Raw genomic sequence first — 19,017 nt, 5'->3', positions numbered from 1 at the left:
CAATTATATGGAGGTCTACAGAAAATGCATAATTAGCATGGTAACAACAAATGTTTACTCCATCACATTCCACCCCCATGTTTGTTGTCTGACTGTGCATAATCACTGCTCTCAAGAATAGACTGGAGCTGCATTTTATACAGTTTGTCTTGCACTGCAAATACCCTGAAAGGCTCAAAATCAATGAGCCTGACACAGGAGTGCAGTGCCTGCAGTTTCTCCCTGCTCCCTCTGAGTGCACAGTCAAGTGTCCCCTGATGTCAGTGACACACTGCTGAAGAAATAAAACAGCTATTAAAAAATGAAAGGACCCTGGGCAGGATAGCCCTGTCCAACCCTCACTGCTGCAAACAGAACACCACATCCCACTATTCCTGTAATCATGGAATCCTGCTTAAAGCACAGTCTTAGTGTTTAATTTTACTTCTTTCCTATTTATTGATACATTTAATTAAGTGTCCCTCTAATTAGGGCTCAGCATTTGGGTCTGGTGACTCTCTAGACCATTTCTTCCCTTTTTCCCCTGCTTTCACATGACTGGAGAACAGCAACTTTAACACATCACTGGTGATTTTAAATCACAGCACAGGCTGTGGCTACAGTCTGCTGTACTGTCTTGCATCCCCCAAAACACCACTGAACTGGTTTTTGCACAGGCTGTTTCACCACAGGATGATGAAAATGATTAGTTTCACGTTCTGTAGAGTGGAAGTGAAGCATTTTGCTTCAATACTGGCAGAATTTCATCTGATGTGCCAAAGTGGCACTTCAGAAGTTTCAGGGTTATAGAAGTCAGGGAGCCATAACTACAGCTCCTTCTGACTGATACAATTTTAGCTCTTGGGCAAAAGCAGCAATGAGCAATGTCTTGAGTAAAGGACACAACAGGAGCACACTGCTCTCAGCTGGGCCAAACTTGCCTAATGTTTTTATTTTGTGATAAGGGGTTACATGGACAGCTATTCAGAATCCATTTTTTCCACATGTAAATGCAGACAGAGCAGAGCTATTGCTTTATGTAAGCTTCACCTATGCTAACAAGAAATCTGCTGCCACAGTAAAGAGACCAGTTGATGGGGACAACTCTCCATCCACTGTATGTGCAGTCCAGGGGCTTTACTTTGGACTAGGTACAGATACTCAGCTGCCTCTCCATCCCTAAGCATCCCCACTGTGAGCATTTGGAAAGTTTCCAAAGAATCTATGGCAGACACAGACCACAAAATCCCCTCTAGTGGCAGGAGCACACAAACCCAGAGAAGAGTGCAAAAACAAATTCTCCTAGCTTACATCCTTAAGTCAAACCAAAGTCAAAGGTGGAACTGGGGAATTTGCTTCTATGGCTTCAACCCAAAATGCAGAAGTTTACACAGAAGGTCCTGTCAGCACAATGAGAAGAAAATGAAATATAATATGAAAGTTTCCTCTTACCAGAATCCCTTTTAGTTCTTTCATTGCACTTTCAGAGGGCTTTGGTGTTTCTGGCTGTAAGCAAACACAACACACAAATGTTAAAAGCCACATGAAATGGCCCAGGACAGACTCTGTAGCTGCAGACAGACCTCACACAGAGGCTGCTGCCCAGGCCTGTGGCTGTGTGACATTCCTCTGTCCCCTCCTCCTGTGGCACAGGGCTAACATTCCATCTATTTCCTTACTTAGATGAAGAGAAGAGCCTCAGCTCCCAGCACTGTGAATCACAGACTACAAATAAAGATTATTCTTTTGTGAAGGAGGTAAGCAATGTTCTACAGTAGCCACATTCAGGTATTAGGTGTAAGTGTTGCATAAAAGAAAAAAAAGTGTTAATGCAGTCTACTTGTTGATTATCCCCTTTAACCACTTCAGGTGTTCTCTCTGTGCTTTTTGTTTCTTAGCAGCTGTTTGTTTACAAGCTTCTTTTCTGTGTCAAAGAAACTGGCCTTTATTTACTTATTGCTGCCTTCATTTTTTTTCTGTTCTTCAGGTATATGCTGCTCTAATTCATTTTATCCAACATCAAGCAAAGTAAATGAGGGGAGGAAAATGTATTCTTCTCAATATCTAACAGAAAAGTTTATTTTCAGTGTAAATTACTGTACTTAGCTAAAATTATTGGTCTGCTACTCATTCCAAACCTTTGTTTTAGGCCTGCTTGACTGGTTGACTGGTCTCAGGTGAACACCCTTTTTAATCCTGTCCATCATTTCTTCCACAGCTTGCCTTTTCAGATCTGTAACTTCTTCACCTGCTAAAAAAGTCAAAGAACAGATCACATTTCAGACAGGAACTGCAGAGAAATAGTATAAAGTAAAAAACATGCTCTCCTTCTGGATACAGGGACCTCTGCTATCAGCTCAGCTGTCCCCAGCTCCTCAAGGATAAAATGCCACTCTGCACTGAGGATCCTGACTTTGCAAATGCCCAACTGCAGAAGTTTGGACAGAAGAGGGCCCTCATCCTGAAAAACACAAAGGTCCAGGAACTGTTTGGGAATTGCAAAAGCTCAGTGTTCTAGGCTGAAGCACCAGGGACTGAAAGAACAGAGCTCTGCTTCCACTGCGGCTCAGCAGAAATTTCCACAGCTGCACTGACACAGGAGAAGCTGATAATGCCCCATGACAGGGACTCCCAGGCACATCTCCCATTTCTCATGGGTTTGAGGACCTGGCAGGAACAGCACACCAACACCTCAGTCTGAACTAAACCCACCCCTTCAAAAAACACTGCATCAAGTTAAAGGGAAAAACTGAAATACCATGAAAGGAAATGGCTGCTTTTTCAAGAGATTTGGGATCAGGACTGGAAAATATTCAGATGACATGGGAAGCCCTGTGATGAACCTAAATAATACCTGTTAACTTATCAACATTCTGGATAATAAAAGAAAAGACCCTTAACATACCAGAAAGGGGAGGGGGGAAGAGCACTTAAAGCAAATACTTAGAGAAATAGGGTTGTTGCTATTCAAAGCTGCAACCTTGTACCTTATGTAATAGGAATTTTAAAAAGACTTCTGCTCTCTCACTTGTCAGGATACTACTGATGATTCACAGAAATGTGGTTTCTGTATTCTAAGCTGATTTAATGTCAGGCTTTAATTTCACAAACAGGCTGTTTCAAATATAAAAGCTTAATTGGTGGCATGGGATAGAAACCACTCATTCTAAGTCCTTAACAGGGGTTAAAACAAGCCTCAAGTTTGATATAATAACTAGATCAAGAAAGAACTTTCTCCCTTTTTTTAATTTTTATTTTAAGAACAGCTCAACTATTAAGAGGAAAAACAGTTTATATGTAATTGAAGAAAGGTCAGAACTGTTAGTTTACTAATAAATAAAGAAAGAATGGGGAGTAGAGAACTTGAGAGTGAATTTCACAGTATTTCCTGCAATCACTGCTTGTGACAGTCTCAACAAAAAGGTGTAATCAAAACATCTAGGATGCTTCAAGATAAGGAACCCTGACAAATCAAGACACCATAATTGGACTTCCACTGAAAGGTAAGATTGACTTTCATCAGAGATCTCAGACAAGGTCATCTCTCCAACTATTCTATCCAGACCAACAACCTTGTTTCTCTCAGACTGGTAACCAGTTCCCAGAAATTCCCCCAGGGATCTGCCCAAGTCACTCCATTCTTCAGTTCCTCACCTGAAAATGGGAGGAGTAATACTCTCTTTCCCCCACTTCCTGCCTGTTGGTTCCTTGCAACAATCCAGCCTGACTTACATACCATTAGTCTGCTAACAGCAGGGGTTTTTTTAACAGTTATATCCTATAATTTCAGCCAGGTTCCCTTCTTTGTTTAAGTGGCAGCAAATGAGTTAAGCAATTCACTAAAAACAAACTCCTGCTGTTTCAGAAGGAAGAGAGAAACAGCAAGAAAACCCTTGGTTATTTAACTGGCAATGCCTGTCTAACTAGCTCTGACTCCTCAGGCACTCACAGTCATTTGCAAATCTGTACTTAACTCCTGTTCTCAACCTACTAAGTTTCCAGCTTCCATTAACAACAATAAAATGCAATTTCAGCTGTTACTTCGCATGCAGAGCCACCTTAGTGCAAGACTGTTTTGTTTTAGGTTTTCAGTGTTATTAAAGGATTAGAATTACAGTCAACTCCGAGTGGTAATTTCACAAGATATGAATTGAGGGACGAAAACTGAAGTATTTAACAAACAAGCTCTGTGGAGAGGCTCTGGACAGAAGAAATTGCCATGCAGAAGTTCAGAAATTTCCCTGTATTATGCTGAATATAACCTGCTCTCTGTTTAATGCTCGTAGGTTTGTTCTTCTGCCTCTTCCAGGTAACCTGTGGAAGCACAAAGCCCTGCACATGCTGCAGCAGGAAGGTTAGAACTTTTCTCCAGTTACAGCAAGTGCTAGGTGTTCCCTTGAGGTTTGTGACCTGCAGCCTCAAAGACTGTTCATACTCAAATCCTTTTGGAAAAAGTAAATTGGATGCTGATGACCAGCTCAGTTGTGGAGGCAGAGGTGCCTGAGTGCCACACAAATTTACTTGGGATCTCAAGGAAGTTTGCAGTAGAATAGAACAAAATGTTTCAGCTGGAAGGGACTTGCAGTGACCATCTGGTCTGACAGCCTGACCACTTCAGGGCTGACCAAAAGTTAGAGCATGTTCTTAAGGGCCTCAAAAACCTATGAACTTGGGGCACCAGCTACCTCTCTGGGAAGCCTTTTCTAGCGTCTGATAATTTTCACCCTAAATAAATTCTTCCTTCCAAGGAATGTCTAAGCATTCCTTGATGCAGTTTTAAACACTCTCATGTGTTCTGTCTCTGGATCCCAGGGAGGAGAGCTCAGCACCTCCCTCTCCCTGTCCCTTCCTCAGGAGCTGTAGGGAGCAATGAAGTCACTCCTCAGCCTCCTTTTCTCTGAACCAGACAAGCCCAGAGCCCTCAGCCACCCCTCCTAGGAATACCAAATCTGTAGTACCAAAGATGCCACTTCACGTCTTGCTGCAGATATTCCTGGGCTGCAATCCCATTTCTGGACTGCGAGGCAGAGGAATGTGCTGGACATGGAGAGCTGTAGTTAATGCTGACAATCAAAAGCATCTGAACCACCACCTTCATCCCCAGCTCCTTTCCTGCAGTCCCAGTGGATAACCCACATGACCTGAGAAGGGAAGAGCCATACCTGACTCCTGCTGAGGAGGCTTCTCCTTCTTGCTCACGTTGGTGTTGGAGTGAGATCTCTTGCGAATCATTGACATGAGAGACCTTGGGGGAAATGAAACTGCACATTGTCATTCTGTCCTAGGTCCCCACTGTCATTCTGTCCTAGGTCCCCACTGTCATTCTGTCCTGGGTCCCCACTGTCATTCTGTCCTGGGTCCCCACTGTCAGAATGAGCCTGAACATGACACACTACCAGCCTGCTTATACCTGATTATACAGCCACTTACAAAAGACTCATTTAATGGTTCTTGAATGCAGATGCACTGAATTACCCCCCACAATGCCTCCCATCAAAATGCACCAGAGAAATTTATTTCTTTTTAACAGACATTAGGCACAAATCAAAACACTCCAGATTTGAATATTAAAAGCCAGGGTCTCGTTGTGACACACGACAAACAGAAGCTGCTCTGGCATAATAAACAGAAAGAATTGTAGATGTTGAAGTATTGTTCTTCAGAGGACACTTAAATATGGTGATCAGTATCTCCTCACCATTTCCAAGTTTGTAATCTCTTACAGTGTCAAATAATTATCCCCTCACTATATTCACAATGTAAAAGTCCACATCAGCAAATGATTCATCTTCAAGAACAAGTACAAACTCCTGTGCCCATCTCATGTGTCAGTAAGGCCAGTCACTCCCTACTGAACATCATCCCTTACACAGCAGAGTGACATCCCTGCCTAAAATGTTCAAACTCTGTCCCAGAAAAATGCAGCATCCAGTGCCTATGTCCTAAAACAACTTTTATCCACATACACATCACAGTGCATGAGGAAATAGCCTGACTTTGCTACGACAGGGCTCAAAATTAGTAGTTTCACCTATTCCAAACAGTAAAGGGCACAAATTTAAACAAAAAATCCCACAACACCCCTACACAGTTAATTCATACTATCCACCAGTGAGAAAGGAGCAAACAGGCCAAATGAGTTAATGGACATAAAAGAAGCAAAAGGCCAAACACAATCTTTCTGAACATGTTTAGTTTTTAAAAACAATGCAAGATGCACAAAGGGACGAATTTTCCCCAATAATCACATCTATTCATATGTTTAACACAGTAGTTAACAAGACTCCTGGATGTCATTTCTATTACAGAAGGTTGCAAACTGTCATCAAAGTCCATTAATTTTTAAAACCAAGCAGACAACATGAAGATTAGCTGAGTTTTTAAAATTAGCTAAGCACCCTTTAGCGTTTAGTTAATTCATTTGGGCCTAATGCCTGATACATCAGCATAGATTGGTCATCCTCTTTCATAGTCCTTTGCAGAAATCAAGCCAGATTTTGATAATTTTGCCCAGAAATGCTTGATGACTGGGTGGTGATTTTCGTTTGTTATTTTTTTTTTTCTCCTTTTTAACTTATGAAAGTAATTGAATGGAGTCTGCATTTTCATCATCAGTATCTGACATGAAGGGACACACAATAATCTAACATATCCTTTGGTTCAAAGGAGTTTTCTTGGCAATAGAAAGCATTTCACAAGTCTATAATTACAGCTATCACGTGAACAGGAAAAAAAATAATCTCCTAAATGTAGAGGAGACAGGTATCCCTCCTCCTCCAAAGTCACAGTCTAGACAATCTCTTAGGCTTGGCAAGGCAGGCAGTGCTCAGAATCGCTCAGGGTGTTAAGTCTGGGGGCAGGTGGGGCACTGAGCGTGTCCTGCAGCTCAGGAGCCCCAGACAGGTGGAGAAAGCCTTTTCTCCTTTAAACACACTCTTCCTGCTGGGATGCCCGTGATGTAAGGAGCTCTGCCCTGGCTGCCAGCACTCACCGAATGGGGTTGGGAGGAGGAGGAGGAGGGAGAGGCGGCGGCGGAGGCGGCGGAGGAGGCGGGGCAGGATTTTCGGACTGCTGGATTCGCTTCTGAAGTTCATCAACTGCACAGGAGCAACAAAACAAACCACAGTCAGCTCTTGGGCTCTCTCATCTGCTCTAAAAACCACCTTCGATGGTTTGACAAAAAAAACTCTACTAATTAACTAAAGAATGACAAGACTAAACCACACAACTGCTAGAAGTCCATTTTTGGACATTTTTTACCAAGAACAATGCACAGGATTCCCATTAAAACAGCTACCTCCAACATGAGTTACTACTGAAATTCTCCCTCACACAGGATTCTTCATATAAAATGACAGAGCAGGGAAAACTTGATCCCATTTCTGCAACGGTTTATCTGAGGTTGTATTTGAGAATGAACTAACAAGAGATGAAAAATTGACAATTACAACCTCCAGACCTATCTCTGTCTTGCTGATGGTGTGGGCTTTCCCCATAAAAATGGTTGAAATTCAGTCGTGGCAGAATGGATTTTTTTCTCTCCTGTTTTCATCTCAGATTTAAAATGTGGAAACTGCTTTTCTACACTTGAAATGCTGTCAAATATAATTAATTGGGGAGGGGCAGAAGCAGAGAAAAAAAAAAAGTCCTGAATTTCTTTTAGTTACAAAAATCCTTAGCAACTGTTTTGTGTGCAGTAGATTATGGTAGAGGTAAGAATATGATTTCCAAAGTGGATACAGTTCTTTGTTCTTGCAATGATGGATTCAAATTAAAATTACAGTATTTTAAACTTGCTTTTAAATTTTAAAAGGTAAAAAAAATTAAAAATCAACGGAGTGACTTTAAAGTCCAGTCTTTTGTGTCTTTCCCACAGACACCTATTCCCATATATTTAACCATCTGTTAGACTCAGGGCAAACTAACCACAGGATTTTTGTTCCTTACAGAAGTTTTATTCCTTGACACATATTTTGGACACAGTTTTTCTGCAGCTGAAGGCAGTTGCTGTACTTTGTCTAGTGAAGCAAAGGTCTGGATCACTGCGACACAAAAGCTTCTAGAGTGTCAAATGTAGATGTGCACCAACCATCCCCCACACACACTTCACCCCTAAAATGAGCCATTACACAATTTTACCTGAATGCTTTAGGTCTCTAGCTTTTTCTTCTGCATGCTGACACTTCAGCTCCAGTTCTTTTTTATCTTCTTCCAAAAGTTCTAGTTGCTGTTTAAGGCGACTAATCTCCTTATGCAGTGACTGATTCTCTAGCTGCTCTTCTAATTCTTTAATCTGCAGTTGGCAAACGAGCATTTGTCACAATAAGAGGCATTTTCTGTCCCTCCCATTGGCAAATAACCCACTAGGCACAGTTATGCCTGAAAAAATCATGTTATAGTACAGGAGTGAAGCACAAGTCCCAGAAAAAGGAAAATTTTTGAATGAGAGCTAGAAAGATTCTTCTGAGAGATGTCAGAATGTTCTGTTATGATCCCCACTTGCTTTATCTCTTCTTTAAAATATGTCTTAGCTCCAAAGTACTTAAGCTTTATGTTGTTCCCTTTTCTTTTTATAGAGTTTTTATTACATAATTAATTTCAGAACATTTCCTCATTTAAAGCACAAGAACATTGACATTTTTGTTCCCTTACTGCTTCCACTGACAGGTTCATTATTTAATCTCCCTTGTCTCAACTCATGCAGATACCAGTGGGGAAATTATGGAATATCTGAATCAGAGGCAGCATTCAGATGCAGAGTAGCAGTAACTTCACAGCTCTCTAAATATATACATTTTGTTCTAGACTTCAAAGTAGCCAAAGATGCAGAGGTTTTCTATGAACTGGAAATGATTCTTCCAAAATACTCATTCAGAGCACCTGAGATTGCATAGTCTTAGTATTGCTGCATTGATGAAAGGACAGGAATTGTTTACCTATCCCTAGTATTACTCTACTGACAGTTTTAGGAACAGGCCTCAGGGCTAAAGCAAAGCTCATTTTCAGGCTTTCCTGGGAAGCAATGGTGATTTCTCCCAGTAAAGAGATTGATCTAGTCTAGTTTCAGAGAATGAATTTGTTTATATCTTATCAGTTTAGATCCTCTCACAGCACTTTGAAGATTCACCTTACCCCTCCCTGCTCCAGTGTGTCTGTCTGGCCTTCCCCCATCCACGTGTCCAGCAAGACCCAAACCACTAATGTGCACTGCCTACCTCTCACCTCCGTCCTGTTCTTTCCTTAAACCCCCAAGACACCCTTTGTATTGCTCAATGTCCAAAATGTTCTCTTGCCAAATCTTCACTTAATGGAACCTGACTCACTGCTTGTAACTGCACTTCACTGGCACCCAGAATAAAATATTTGCCTAAACCAGAGCCTTCAGGCTCAGGAGCCTTCGAGCTCTGTACTCATATCTGAACAGTGACTCTCAGAAGAGGGGAATCACAACCTCCTCTGAAATGTTCTGAATTCTTAAACTCGAAGTTCTTACAGGGGATATGATCTTAAGTAATTCTGAGGGTAATTAAGACACAGCACTCCTTAAATTCAGGAGTTTTTCAAAGTCTTACAGATGAGATTAAAAGAAATTCTGTTTTACCTTTTGCTGGTGTTGAAGCCTCTCTTCTTCTAATGTGTGGGTTAGCTTAGCATTGTCATCCAAAGCCTTCAAAAGCTGTTGATCAGGAGCAAAATTTTGCAGAAGCAACTGACTCTGCCTTTTCATCTTGTTTTGTTCAATAAACATCTGCCAAAACAAGCCCACACCCAACAAAAATAACAGTCAGGCAAGCACAGTCTAACGCTAAGATGGCAATTGGAAAGAAAATGAGATACTAACATTGTGTTAATGTGGTAGAGATAATGAGGAAGAAGCTGAGAAGGAAGGGGAAAGGAAGAGGAAAGGAAGTTTGAGAGCAAAATTCACAAGAGCTAAGCTCACACTGAAAGGAATCAGGTGTTTGCTCAGAACCACCCACTGCTACACCTCAATTACCCACATGTTGGCAGCATTCAGAATTTAAACACATCTCTCAATTCTGTTTCCTGGAAACGGAAACAATCTGAGCCCCATTCTGGGAGCTCTAGAAGGACTAAAAGAACTCTAGGTGGAAGATAAAATACCTATGAATTCACAGGCTATCTCATCAAACACATCTGCAAGCCTTGGCATAAAGCCACTCACTTGAGGGCTAGCTGAATATGTGAATGATAGAAATTCATTTCTTCAGAAAACAAATTTCAGTCCATGTCTGTGTAATTAGTGTAGGCACTTGCCCTGGGAAAAGGCCTTTTAGGACAATTTCAGCCTTTTAGTTCTGATCCTTGTGTTCCTTCCTCTTCCCAAGTTGTATTTTTGATGTGGCAAATGAATACATTGCGGGGGCAGGCAAAAATCAAAATGTCTAGAAACCTGACATAGATAAAAAAAATCACACACATCTCTAGGCTTCACTTAAGAGGTGCAGAAGCTGTCAGCATATGCAGTTTCCCTGAGAGATCTGTTCCCCCCAGACTATTTGGGAACTAGGAAAAAAAAAAGATTGCTTCCCAACAAAAAAAAAAAAAAAAATTCCTTGTGAATTTGTTCTGCAGCTTGACATCTCTTTCAGGTAGATGTTTGCCCCCAGGCAACAAGGGCTTCCACTCGACAAACTCAGCTGTGCCTGTTCTTAGAGCAGAAACAGGGACTGGGTCATGCTGAGGTTTCACGTGAGTGTGCACAGGTCAGCAGAGCCACTTCTGGCAGCAGAACAGAGAACAGCCTGAGAATGCAGGTACTCCCTCAGACTGCAAAAACACTGTTGTAGAGCTCAGCAAAAGCAAGGAGATATTTTAAGAATAAAGTATTAGAAGTACAAAAGTGCCATGCCATCTTTTCAGATTCCCATCCTGTTTATGCAAAACCAGAATTAGAGATACGACATGTGGTTTCTTCCCCTCTGGTGCCACTGCAATGCTCTGTGATTTATTTCTTTTAATACAATTAGATATTAAGTATGAGCTGATGCTTGTGGCAAGCATTCTTTGCACAGACACTTCAGCTGAGCCTTCCCAGCAAGCAGCTCTGTGCAGACAGACCGAGAAAACCACTGACCGTGCTGAACTTTTCCCTCCCCTGGCAGCCTGTGTGACCCTGCATGCCAGGAGGAGTCAACTGATGCAGCCCTAACACCAATAAAACCTGCAGTGAACACTCCACTGGGCAAAGCTCTGCCATGGGGGCAGGCAGCAAAGGACTGGAAGCATTTGATGGAAATGATGAACGTGGGCACTTTGTTATACAGCAAACGGGAACAAACTGCTGACAGTGCAGAGTCAAATGTGCACTGGACATCAGCTCTCTGTCCCCAAATTCTGCCAGTCAAACCAATTTATGCTTAGGTTATCTTTTACTAGTAGGGTTGTGGCAAAAACAATTCAAGGGGAAGAGAACTTCAGAATCAAAGCTACCCACAACAATCCATAAAGGTTTGCCTTTGTAGTGCAACTGATTCATTTAACACTTCATATTCTTAAAAGAAACAGCATCTTTGAACATTGTACTTGAGAAAGTACAATCTAAATCACTGCAAAACAACTCAACACTGTCTCAAAGTTTTCTGTGTTCCTGTCAAGTCACTCACAGAAGTTATTTAACCCTGACAGAAAACAACCTCTCTCAGAAGTGAACATCAGCAAACATCAATTTACCCACTGTGAACTTTCAAAGCAAAGTGAAAACCTGGATTTTTTTTTTTTTGAATCTGAAAAACAGTTAAAGGTGATCAATTCCAGATTTTTATTCACCAAGTTTCTGCCACTAAATCCAACCAGAGTTGTTCCAGCCTGAGGGAGCAGAAAGCTGCCAAAACAAGAAGAAATCAAGTAGAGCAACTTGATTTCTTCAACTTGAGCAGATACTTCACCAAGTGTAGAAAATTCATATTCACTTTGTTTCATGTTCTTCTGCAACAAAATGATAAAATTACTTTTGAAGACCTGGATGAAAACTTTTTCATTCAGAAGCTTTCATATCAAGTCCTGCATTTTCAATTAGCTTTATAAATTGCTTTAGTGATATTGCAAATATTTTCCTACTCACAAATATGAAAGCATCTTCAACATCACAGAAGAATAATTTTGATTATAAGGTAATGCTGCAATCAGACATACGGGAACCAAATGTTCACAAGGAGTCCAAACCATCTCAGAAGTTACTTACATAATTTCTCTAAGTGCCAACATATTCTAGGAGGAAGGGACAAATCCAGACAGGACAGTTGTGTCAAGCAAGCTGGTGGTACTGATTCCAAGTTTTTGAGAGGCTGCACTGTTTGACATAGGACACAAAAGACCCTTGCAAATTAATTCTAACTTAAAATTTAAAAAATCAATTCCTGCTTCAGCAGAGTGGAAACCTGACTGTCTGCACAACCCTGAATATTAATTAAAGTGACTGCTGAAAGGGCAAAACAGCTACTAACAAGATTATTTGGACTAGGTGGAATTTAACCAATTGATGGATTAGTTCCGACTTTGCCACCTGCTAGACAATTATCTGCAGAGCATCCCAATCAATGCTGGAAACACAAGTCAATAGTGCAGGAATCTACTGAAAACCACACCAGCAGCTGAAGGCAGACCACAAAGAAAAACAGTTTGCTTACACCTATCAGTCTCATTTTAAAAACACCCATTGTTGTGCAAAGCAGTTATGTATCTTCCTCTCCCTGAGTTCAGAAAGAGAAGCTGCAAAGTACAGGAAATCTGGGAGCTGGCCATTTTCCATCAGCAGAGTTTTCACAAGAGCTGGGGAGGTGGAAAGAAGGGGGTGAAAATAACAGGTTTTCCCTCGACCTCAGTGAGGCCATAGCTCATTCTCAGCCCCTTGCTCTAGGCCCTTACCCGCCAGAGCGTTCACTGCAGCTGGTTTTTGTTTACAGCAGGGCTGGAAAAGGAATTCTTTCTCATTAAAAAAGTTAGAATGCAACTCTGTTAGTGTCAAATCCCTGGGAACACCAACCCTTGTTCAAGTAAGGTTCAGGATAAAAGTGGATACTTTCCAACCAACCCTTCTCCCAGGAGCAAAACAATGACAGAGGAAATTCTTTAATGTCCATGTGAGGCTGCACTTCCATCTATACATTCTTGGGTATTTGAGCAATAACCTTTTTGTCTTAGTTACAGTTTAAGGGAGAAAAATGTCCCAATACAGCAGGTGTTGTTCTAATAAGGTAATCAGTGGTTGCATAAATTAAAATAAAAACCAGTCCATTATAAATAGAGTAAAAAAAGGTAAGTAGCAAGGCAGAGTCAAACTTGGGAAGTGTCAAACAGAAGAGAACATCACTCAGCTGAGCAGCTGGTCCTTTTTTCAATCCTCAGCAACACTGCCCCATCCCCTCCACAACCTAGGAGGAATCAGTGAGTCACAGAGGGGTTACCCATTCACATCTGTCACAGTTTACAGGAGCTGATGCCTTTTGCATTATGTGTACCCCAAAGCCTTAGACCTTGTGTTCAGACCTCAGCTAAGTTCCAGGAGAGGAAGGACCAAGGTATTTGCATCTCCCCCAAAGAATAGGCTGTTTGAAGGATTTTATTTGATGGGGAGGACAGAGTGATCATGCCTAATTATGGCTTGACAGGGCACTAAGTGGCTCTAAAATTGGGATTAAAATACAACTCCAGGTACGATTTTTAGTTCAATGGCTAATCAGGAAAAAAAAAGGAACTCTTCTAGTGGAGTCAAAGTCTAATCTAGTCGTATTAAGTGAGCAGTGTGACCATGAAAAAGGACATAGGCATAATATGGACAGCCAAGAGTCACTCATAGATGGTTCATAGTATTTCTGACCAATAAAGATAAAATCTAGTTGATTTTAGTTACCTGGCTAATTGCCAGGCAGCTTCTGAAGGGACTGTTTCAAAACAGCTACAAGCTGCAGCATTTTTAAGTTTTGTGGCTCAAAAGAAGAGGTCTAATCCAGTCAGAATGGGAGAACTGGAGTAGATGAGTTAAGCCTATTTTTTTCACCACAGAGGTGCTTGGAGCATGTACTTCTGAGTGTGAGCAGACTGTACTCCCATCAACAATGTGACTTCCTTGAAAACAGAGCATTTTTTATTTTACCAGCCTGTTCTGTACAAAAGGGTTTCTCAAACTACAGCACTCATTCTTCACTTATGAGGCATAACTGCATGAAATACAGGGGAAATATAATCTCTATTGTTACTTATTTCTTCATTTCCTGCAGTTTTCTTTTTGTCATGGTAGAAGCATAGTGATACATTCTATAATGCTCACAGCCTTACAGCATTTAGACACCATCTAATAGATTCAGAAGTAGATCATACACCACATGAAAAAGAAGGAAACATCATTTTCCCCCCCATAGACTAATTGCCTGAACAAAAAGAGATTGGGGGTAAAGAGAAAGAGACCAAAGAGTTTCCTAGAGCATACATCTGTTACCATTCCCCAAGCCTCTTCCCAGGAAAAAGCTTGATGAAACAAATTAGCATTACATCATGCTTCAAAAGTGGTAACATCCAAGCTCAGGAGAATTCAAGTACTAACTACTTATGTCTCTTTAATTATTAAATCCAGTTCAGTCAGCTGGACTGCAAATTAATTATCTTCAGATACCAGCTGCAGTTGAACTATCCTGGGTAAAGCACACAGTGTGGCACTTGCAAGCACGGAGTTGCTTTGCCAGTGCTGGTTTTGCAGTATCCACTCACAGATGTAATAAGTTAATGCAAAAGTCCTCACAGATTAACCCAAAAGGTCACAAATGCATCTCAGGAAGAGGTCTTTGGGAGCTCATGCCATCAAGATAACCAAAGGTTATCCACTGCATGCAACCTCATGAGTAGTGCAGACACCTGCTAAGAGTGACAATGATTTTCCCCAAATTGACAGCCACCTTTTATCCCTCAATATGAGAAGATTCAGTCCCAGAGTAAGTAAAGTCAGCTGTGCACTGGCCCAGGTATGGGGTGCAGGTATTTTGAGGAAAAAAAAGTTAATACACACATTATGTTGTGCAGTAGTTACTTAAAAGCACAAACAGCTGGAGGATGGAGTAAGCACTGAGGAGGGAATGTCAATGAAAAGATGAAAGATGCACATTAGAGATTCGCTGAATTGTTTTAATTCATCTCAGTCATATTTCCTCTGAATGCAGCCTTTCAACTTCGTAACTGTAACCTGTTTTACAGGCTACCATAAACACTTGGGAAACTTTTCTTTTCTTTTTCCAATTGTGAATTTTGAGCAAAAAGCCTGCACGAGCCTCAGAAGTGAAAGGAACCCCAACAAATTGCTCAGCAGTTTGACACTTAATATCTATTTGTCCAAGATACAGATGTCAGGGAAAAAAATCAGCTCGATGTCAACTTTGAGAGCACACTGCTTCTTCTCCATGAGGTTTCCAGAGCACTTCAGGTGCAGGGATTCTCTCTCCACCAGCATACACTAATAATAAACCATTCACTTCTGCTGGTTTTGGCTGAAGAGTTAATTTTCTTCACAGTAGCTGGTAGGGGGCTGTGTTTTGGATCTGTGCTGAAAACAGCATTGATAACAGAAAGATACTTTCATTATTGTTGAGCAGTGCTTGTATGGAGTCAGGGCCTTTTCTGCTCCTCACCCCACAGTGAGGGAGCTGGGGGTGCACAAGAAGCTGGGAGGGGACACAGCCAGGACAGCTGACCCCAGCTGCCCACAGGGACAGTCCAGACCACCTGGCATCATGCTCTGCCTGTAAAGCAGGGGGAAGAAGAAGGAAGAGGGGGACACTCAGAGTGATGGTGTTTGCCTTCCCAAGTGGCTGTTGTACCTAATGGAGCCCAGCTTTCCTGGAGAAGGCTGAGCATCTGTCTGCCCATGGGAAGCAGTGCATGAATTTCTTGTTTTGCTTTGCTTTTGGGTGCAGCTTTAGCTTTACTTAGGAAACTGTCTTTATCACAACCCATGAGTTATCTCATTTTTAACTTCCAATCTGCTCCCCATCCTGTCGGGGGAAGGTGAGCAAGCAGCTGTGTGGGGCTGAGTTGCCAAGCTGGGCTTAAACCCCAACACCCTTTACAAAATATTGTTGCAGGGCAGGATGTATTTAATAAACCACTTATGCAAGACTATTTTGTTAAACTCATGAGATTTTTGCATGGCTAAGAGTTTCAATTTGCTTCTCACACTGTGTTCTTCTGCTTTTGGCTTACTTTGGCTACATGTACTGTATTTTGCTCCTCTTTGTGGGAGAGTGCTTTTCAGGGCTACCTCTATATTATTGCAATGGCCTTCAAGATACTCTCTGCCTTCCTTTGTTTTCTTATAAACTGCTTCACAAACAGCTGAGAGATCTTCAAGTGTCTCTTAAAACCTGACACTAGAATTCTGGTTAAGCCTGCCAAGATTCCTGTGTTAACAACCCTGTTTTATTCAGGTAGGTACAGATTTTTCCATGCCTCCGCCCCTTACACACTCTATTTATTTAGTTCTTTTATGCAGATTCCTGTACCTTTCACAATGGATTGTGACTCGCTTCAAAACCTCTCTCCTTTTCCTTCCCCCTCTCCACACCACAGCTGACAATATTTACTCAGTTTCTTTAGAACCTCTAAAGAGCATGAATTCTAATGTTTGAAGTTGGATCACTTTTGATTAATTAAATATATATTATGGTGGTGCCAGCAGCATGACTATAATTAAAGCTGTATTGGGCTTTTTTTTTTTTTAAATTTTAATCAAAAGCTCTGATTTTCAAGTGTTCCCTGACTCCTATATATGCCTGCTCCCTCCCTCTCTTGCTCCATGTCTCTCCTCTCCCCCATCTGTTCTCACTTCTGCACACACGCTCACCTGCCCTTCCCTCTCACACCTGCACTCCCAGTGCTCCTGTTCTGTGCAGAATCCTCCTCACCTTTCAGAAGGGCAGGAGGCCAAGGGCACCCCTTGAAAAGCAGCTCCCACCAGCCACTCCCCTGGTCCCTCCCAGGGCAGCCAAAATGCCAAGCCAGAAGATGAAGCCATGCCATTGGGAAGGGGCTGAGTCTGAGTGCATGGGCTAACCACACCATGAAGGCAAACTAAATGTGCTGCAGCCCCTTGGACAGACAACGTGCCCAGCACCACACAGGCACCTCCACAGGCTGAATTTTACTGAGCTGAAACACACATTTGGCTGTTTGAGATATCACAAACACTAATACAAAACACTAAGATGTGCCATTTTTCAGCTGCAGTGACAGCCACATTACTTGGAGCCTTTTTCCTTTCTCCAAGTGCTCCAAACAAATCAAGAGCAAAGCACTGCACATGCAGTGTTGCCCTTTATTCAAAGCTCTTCTTTCTGTTGACACTGCACAGCTTATCACAACCAACTACTGTGGCTTTTGCAAAATCCAAGTGAAAATCCAGCAGAAATTCTGAGGTTTAAAAGAAACATTTTATAGAGACAGAGAAAACAGGCTAATGAAAGGAGGCAGAAAATCCCTGAACATCCTTAGCATAATCCAAACACAGCTACTGTAAGCACATCCTAGAAAACTTAGCTCTCCAAACACAGCTGTGACCTTGCAGCACGATCCCTGTGAGAGGAAGCTGACACAGCCTCACTCGAGCAGAAAGCTGTGCTGCTCTGGAGGCAGTTGTGGCCAGAGCCTGTCTCAGGTCACTCAGGGGACACCATCAGTGTGAAACTAGGCCAATGATAACAGGTTTTTAAAGTAATTTTAATTATTGGTTCCCCAAACGTGAATCAGCAATGTCTTTGTTGTCACATGGTTATATATTTTAAGAACTGTTCTAAAAATCTTTCTGAGCAGCACAATACCACAGGAAGACAAGCAACTACAGAAAGGGAAGAATAATGCAGGCCTTAAGTTCACTGTTGTAGTGATTCCATTTCGGATAAGAGAACTTTATGGAATTAAAACCTTCAAGTGAACAGCTACTCTGACAGTGTGCACCAACAGGAGCCCATATTCTGGAAGAGGCAACAACTAAATAATGACAAATCCCAAGAAATAATTGTTTACAAATAATCAGCATTTCTTTGGCATTGTATGTAAGTTGCCTGTCAGCTCATTAGTCAATTACAAAAAGTACTTTCAATATAATCTTTCAAAATGGGTCCCTCAATTGATACTGTAGTTTTCAACACCTTTTTTAGGAGTCCACATGTTTTTCAGGAAAAAAAAAATAGTCCCTGAAATTGTATCACTAGAAAGACAGCGAATCCCTCCCAGTTCCAACCACTACATATTCCACATTGGGATGTTGTAGCAAACTAAGCCCATGATAAATTTAAAGCCTTGCCTTGAAAGGGGGCATGGGTAAGACAGTATGAATAATTCCGGAGTGCTTTATAAATGCTTGTTGAAACAGTAAACTCGTTTTTATGGATGAAATACAGATGTTACCTACGTAGTCTCTGGGCCTGGACAACAGCTGGAAACTGAAATCAAGTCATCCAAGCTGGTAAGGTTTTGCCCACTTGCAATGTCTTAATTTTTCCCTTGACTACTCACCTCTTGTGCAAATGACTCTGCCTTCTTCCGCAGGTTCTTTTCCAGCTCGAAGTTTTCATGAAGCTCTTCATATTCCTCTACTGCCAGCACAGACACTGTTGATATGAATTAAACAAGATCAGAAGGGGAAGTGGAACAGATCAAAAGATGAAGCACTGTTTGATTTACCCAGATAAGCTGCTATTCCCTAGTACCATGGATCCCTGACTGACAGCATGACCTAGTTTTACATTTCCACATGCAATCTTCTTTGCAGTATTTGTCCTAAACCTCACCACATATACGCAAAATTACTAATCTTCTAAATGGAGTAATACTCCTCCTCTTCTGACTCAAAATCTCCAGTAACGGGCATCAAGTACCACAGACCAGATTTTGCTTCTCTTTGCCTCAAAAGAGCTTTGCTGAATCTATCAAAGATTATGTTATTCTTGAGAAATTTATATTTCTTTACTTGGTTTGGAGATGAGCACAACATTTTTTAAAGGCAGGTACAGTAAGTGGTACACACGTCCATAG

General features: G+C 41.5%; 1 protein-coding gene across 3 annotated transcripts in view; it reads right to left on the bottom strand.

Annotated features, from left to right (window-relative positions):
- SHTN1 (shootin 1) overlaps positions 1 to 19,017 on the bottom strand; it is a 54,758-nt gene that overhangs the window by 11,196 nt on the left and 24,545 nt on the right. For 2 of the 3 annotated variants that reach the window (XM_053984050.1, XM_053984052.1), the window contains 7 exons: positions 18,499 to 18,593; positions 9,581 to 9,727; positions 8,119 to 8,272; positions 6,971 to 7,076; positions 5,142 to 5,224; positions 2,118 to 2,230; positions 1,432 to 1,485 (listed from right to left, as the gene is read on the bottom strand). In XM_053984050.1, the coding sequence (XP_053840025.1) occupies positions 1,432 to 1,485; positions 2,118 to 2,230; positions 5,142 to 5,224; positions 6,971 to 7,076; positions 8,119 to 8,272; positions 9,581 to 9,727; positions 18,499 to 18,593 (752 nt within the window). The remainder of the gene's footprint in view (positions 1 to 1,431; positions 1,486 to 2,117; positions 2,231 to 5,141; positions 5,225 to 6,970; positions 7,077 to 8,118; positions 8,273 to 9,580; positions 9,728 to 18,498; positions 18,594 to 19,017) is intronic. The other variant, XM_053984051.1, reaches the window with a different exon arrangement.

Source organism: Vidua macroura, chromosome 8, assembly GCF_024509145.1.
Source record: "Vidua macroura isolate BioBank_ID:100142 chromosome 8, ASM2450914v1, whole genome shotgun sequence".
In the NCBI taxonomy this organism is placed as follows: domain Eukaryota; kingdom Metazoa; phylum Chordata; class Aves; order Passeriformes; family Viduidae; genus Vidua; species Vidua macroura.
Note: the sequence above shows the minus strand (reverse complement) of the source record. Positions and strands in the feature narration are given on the sequence as shown.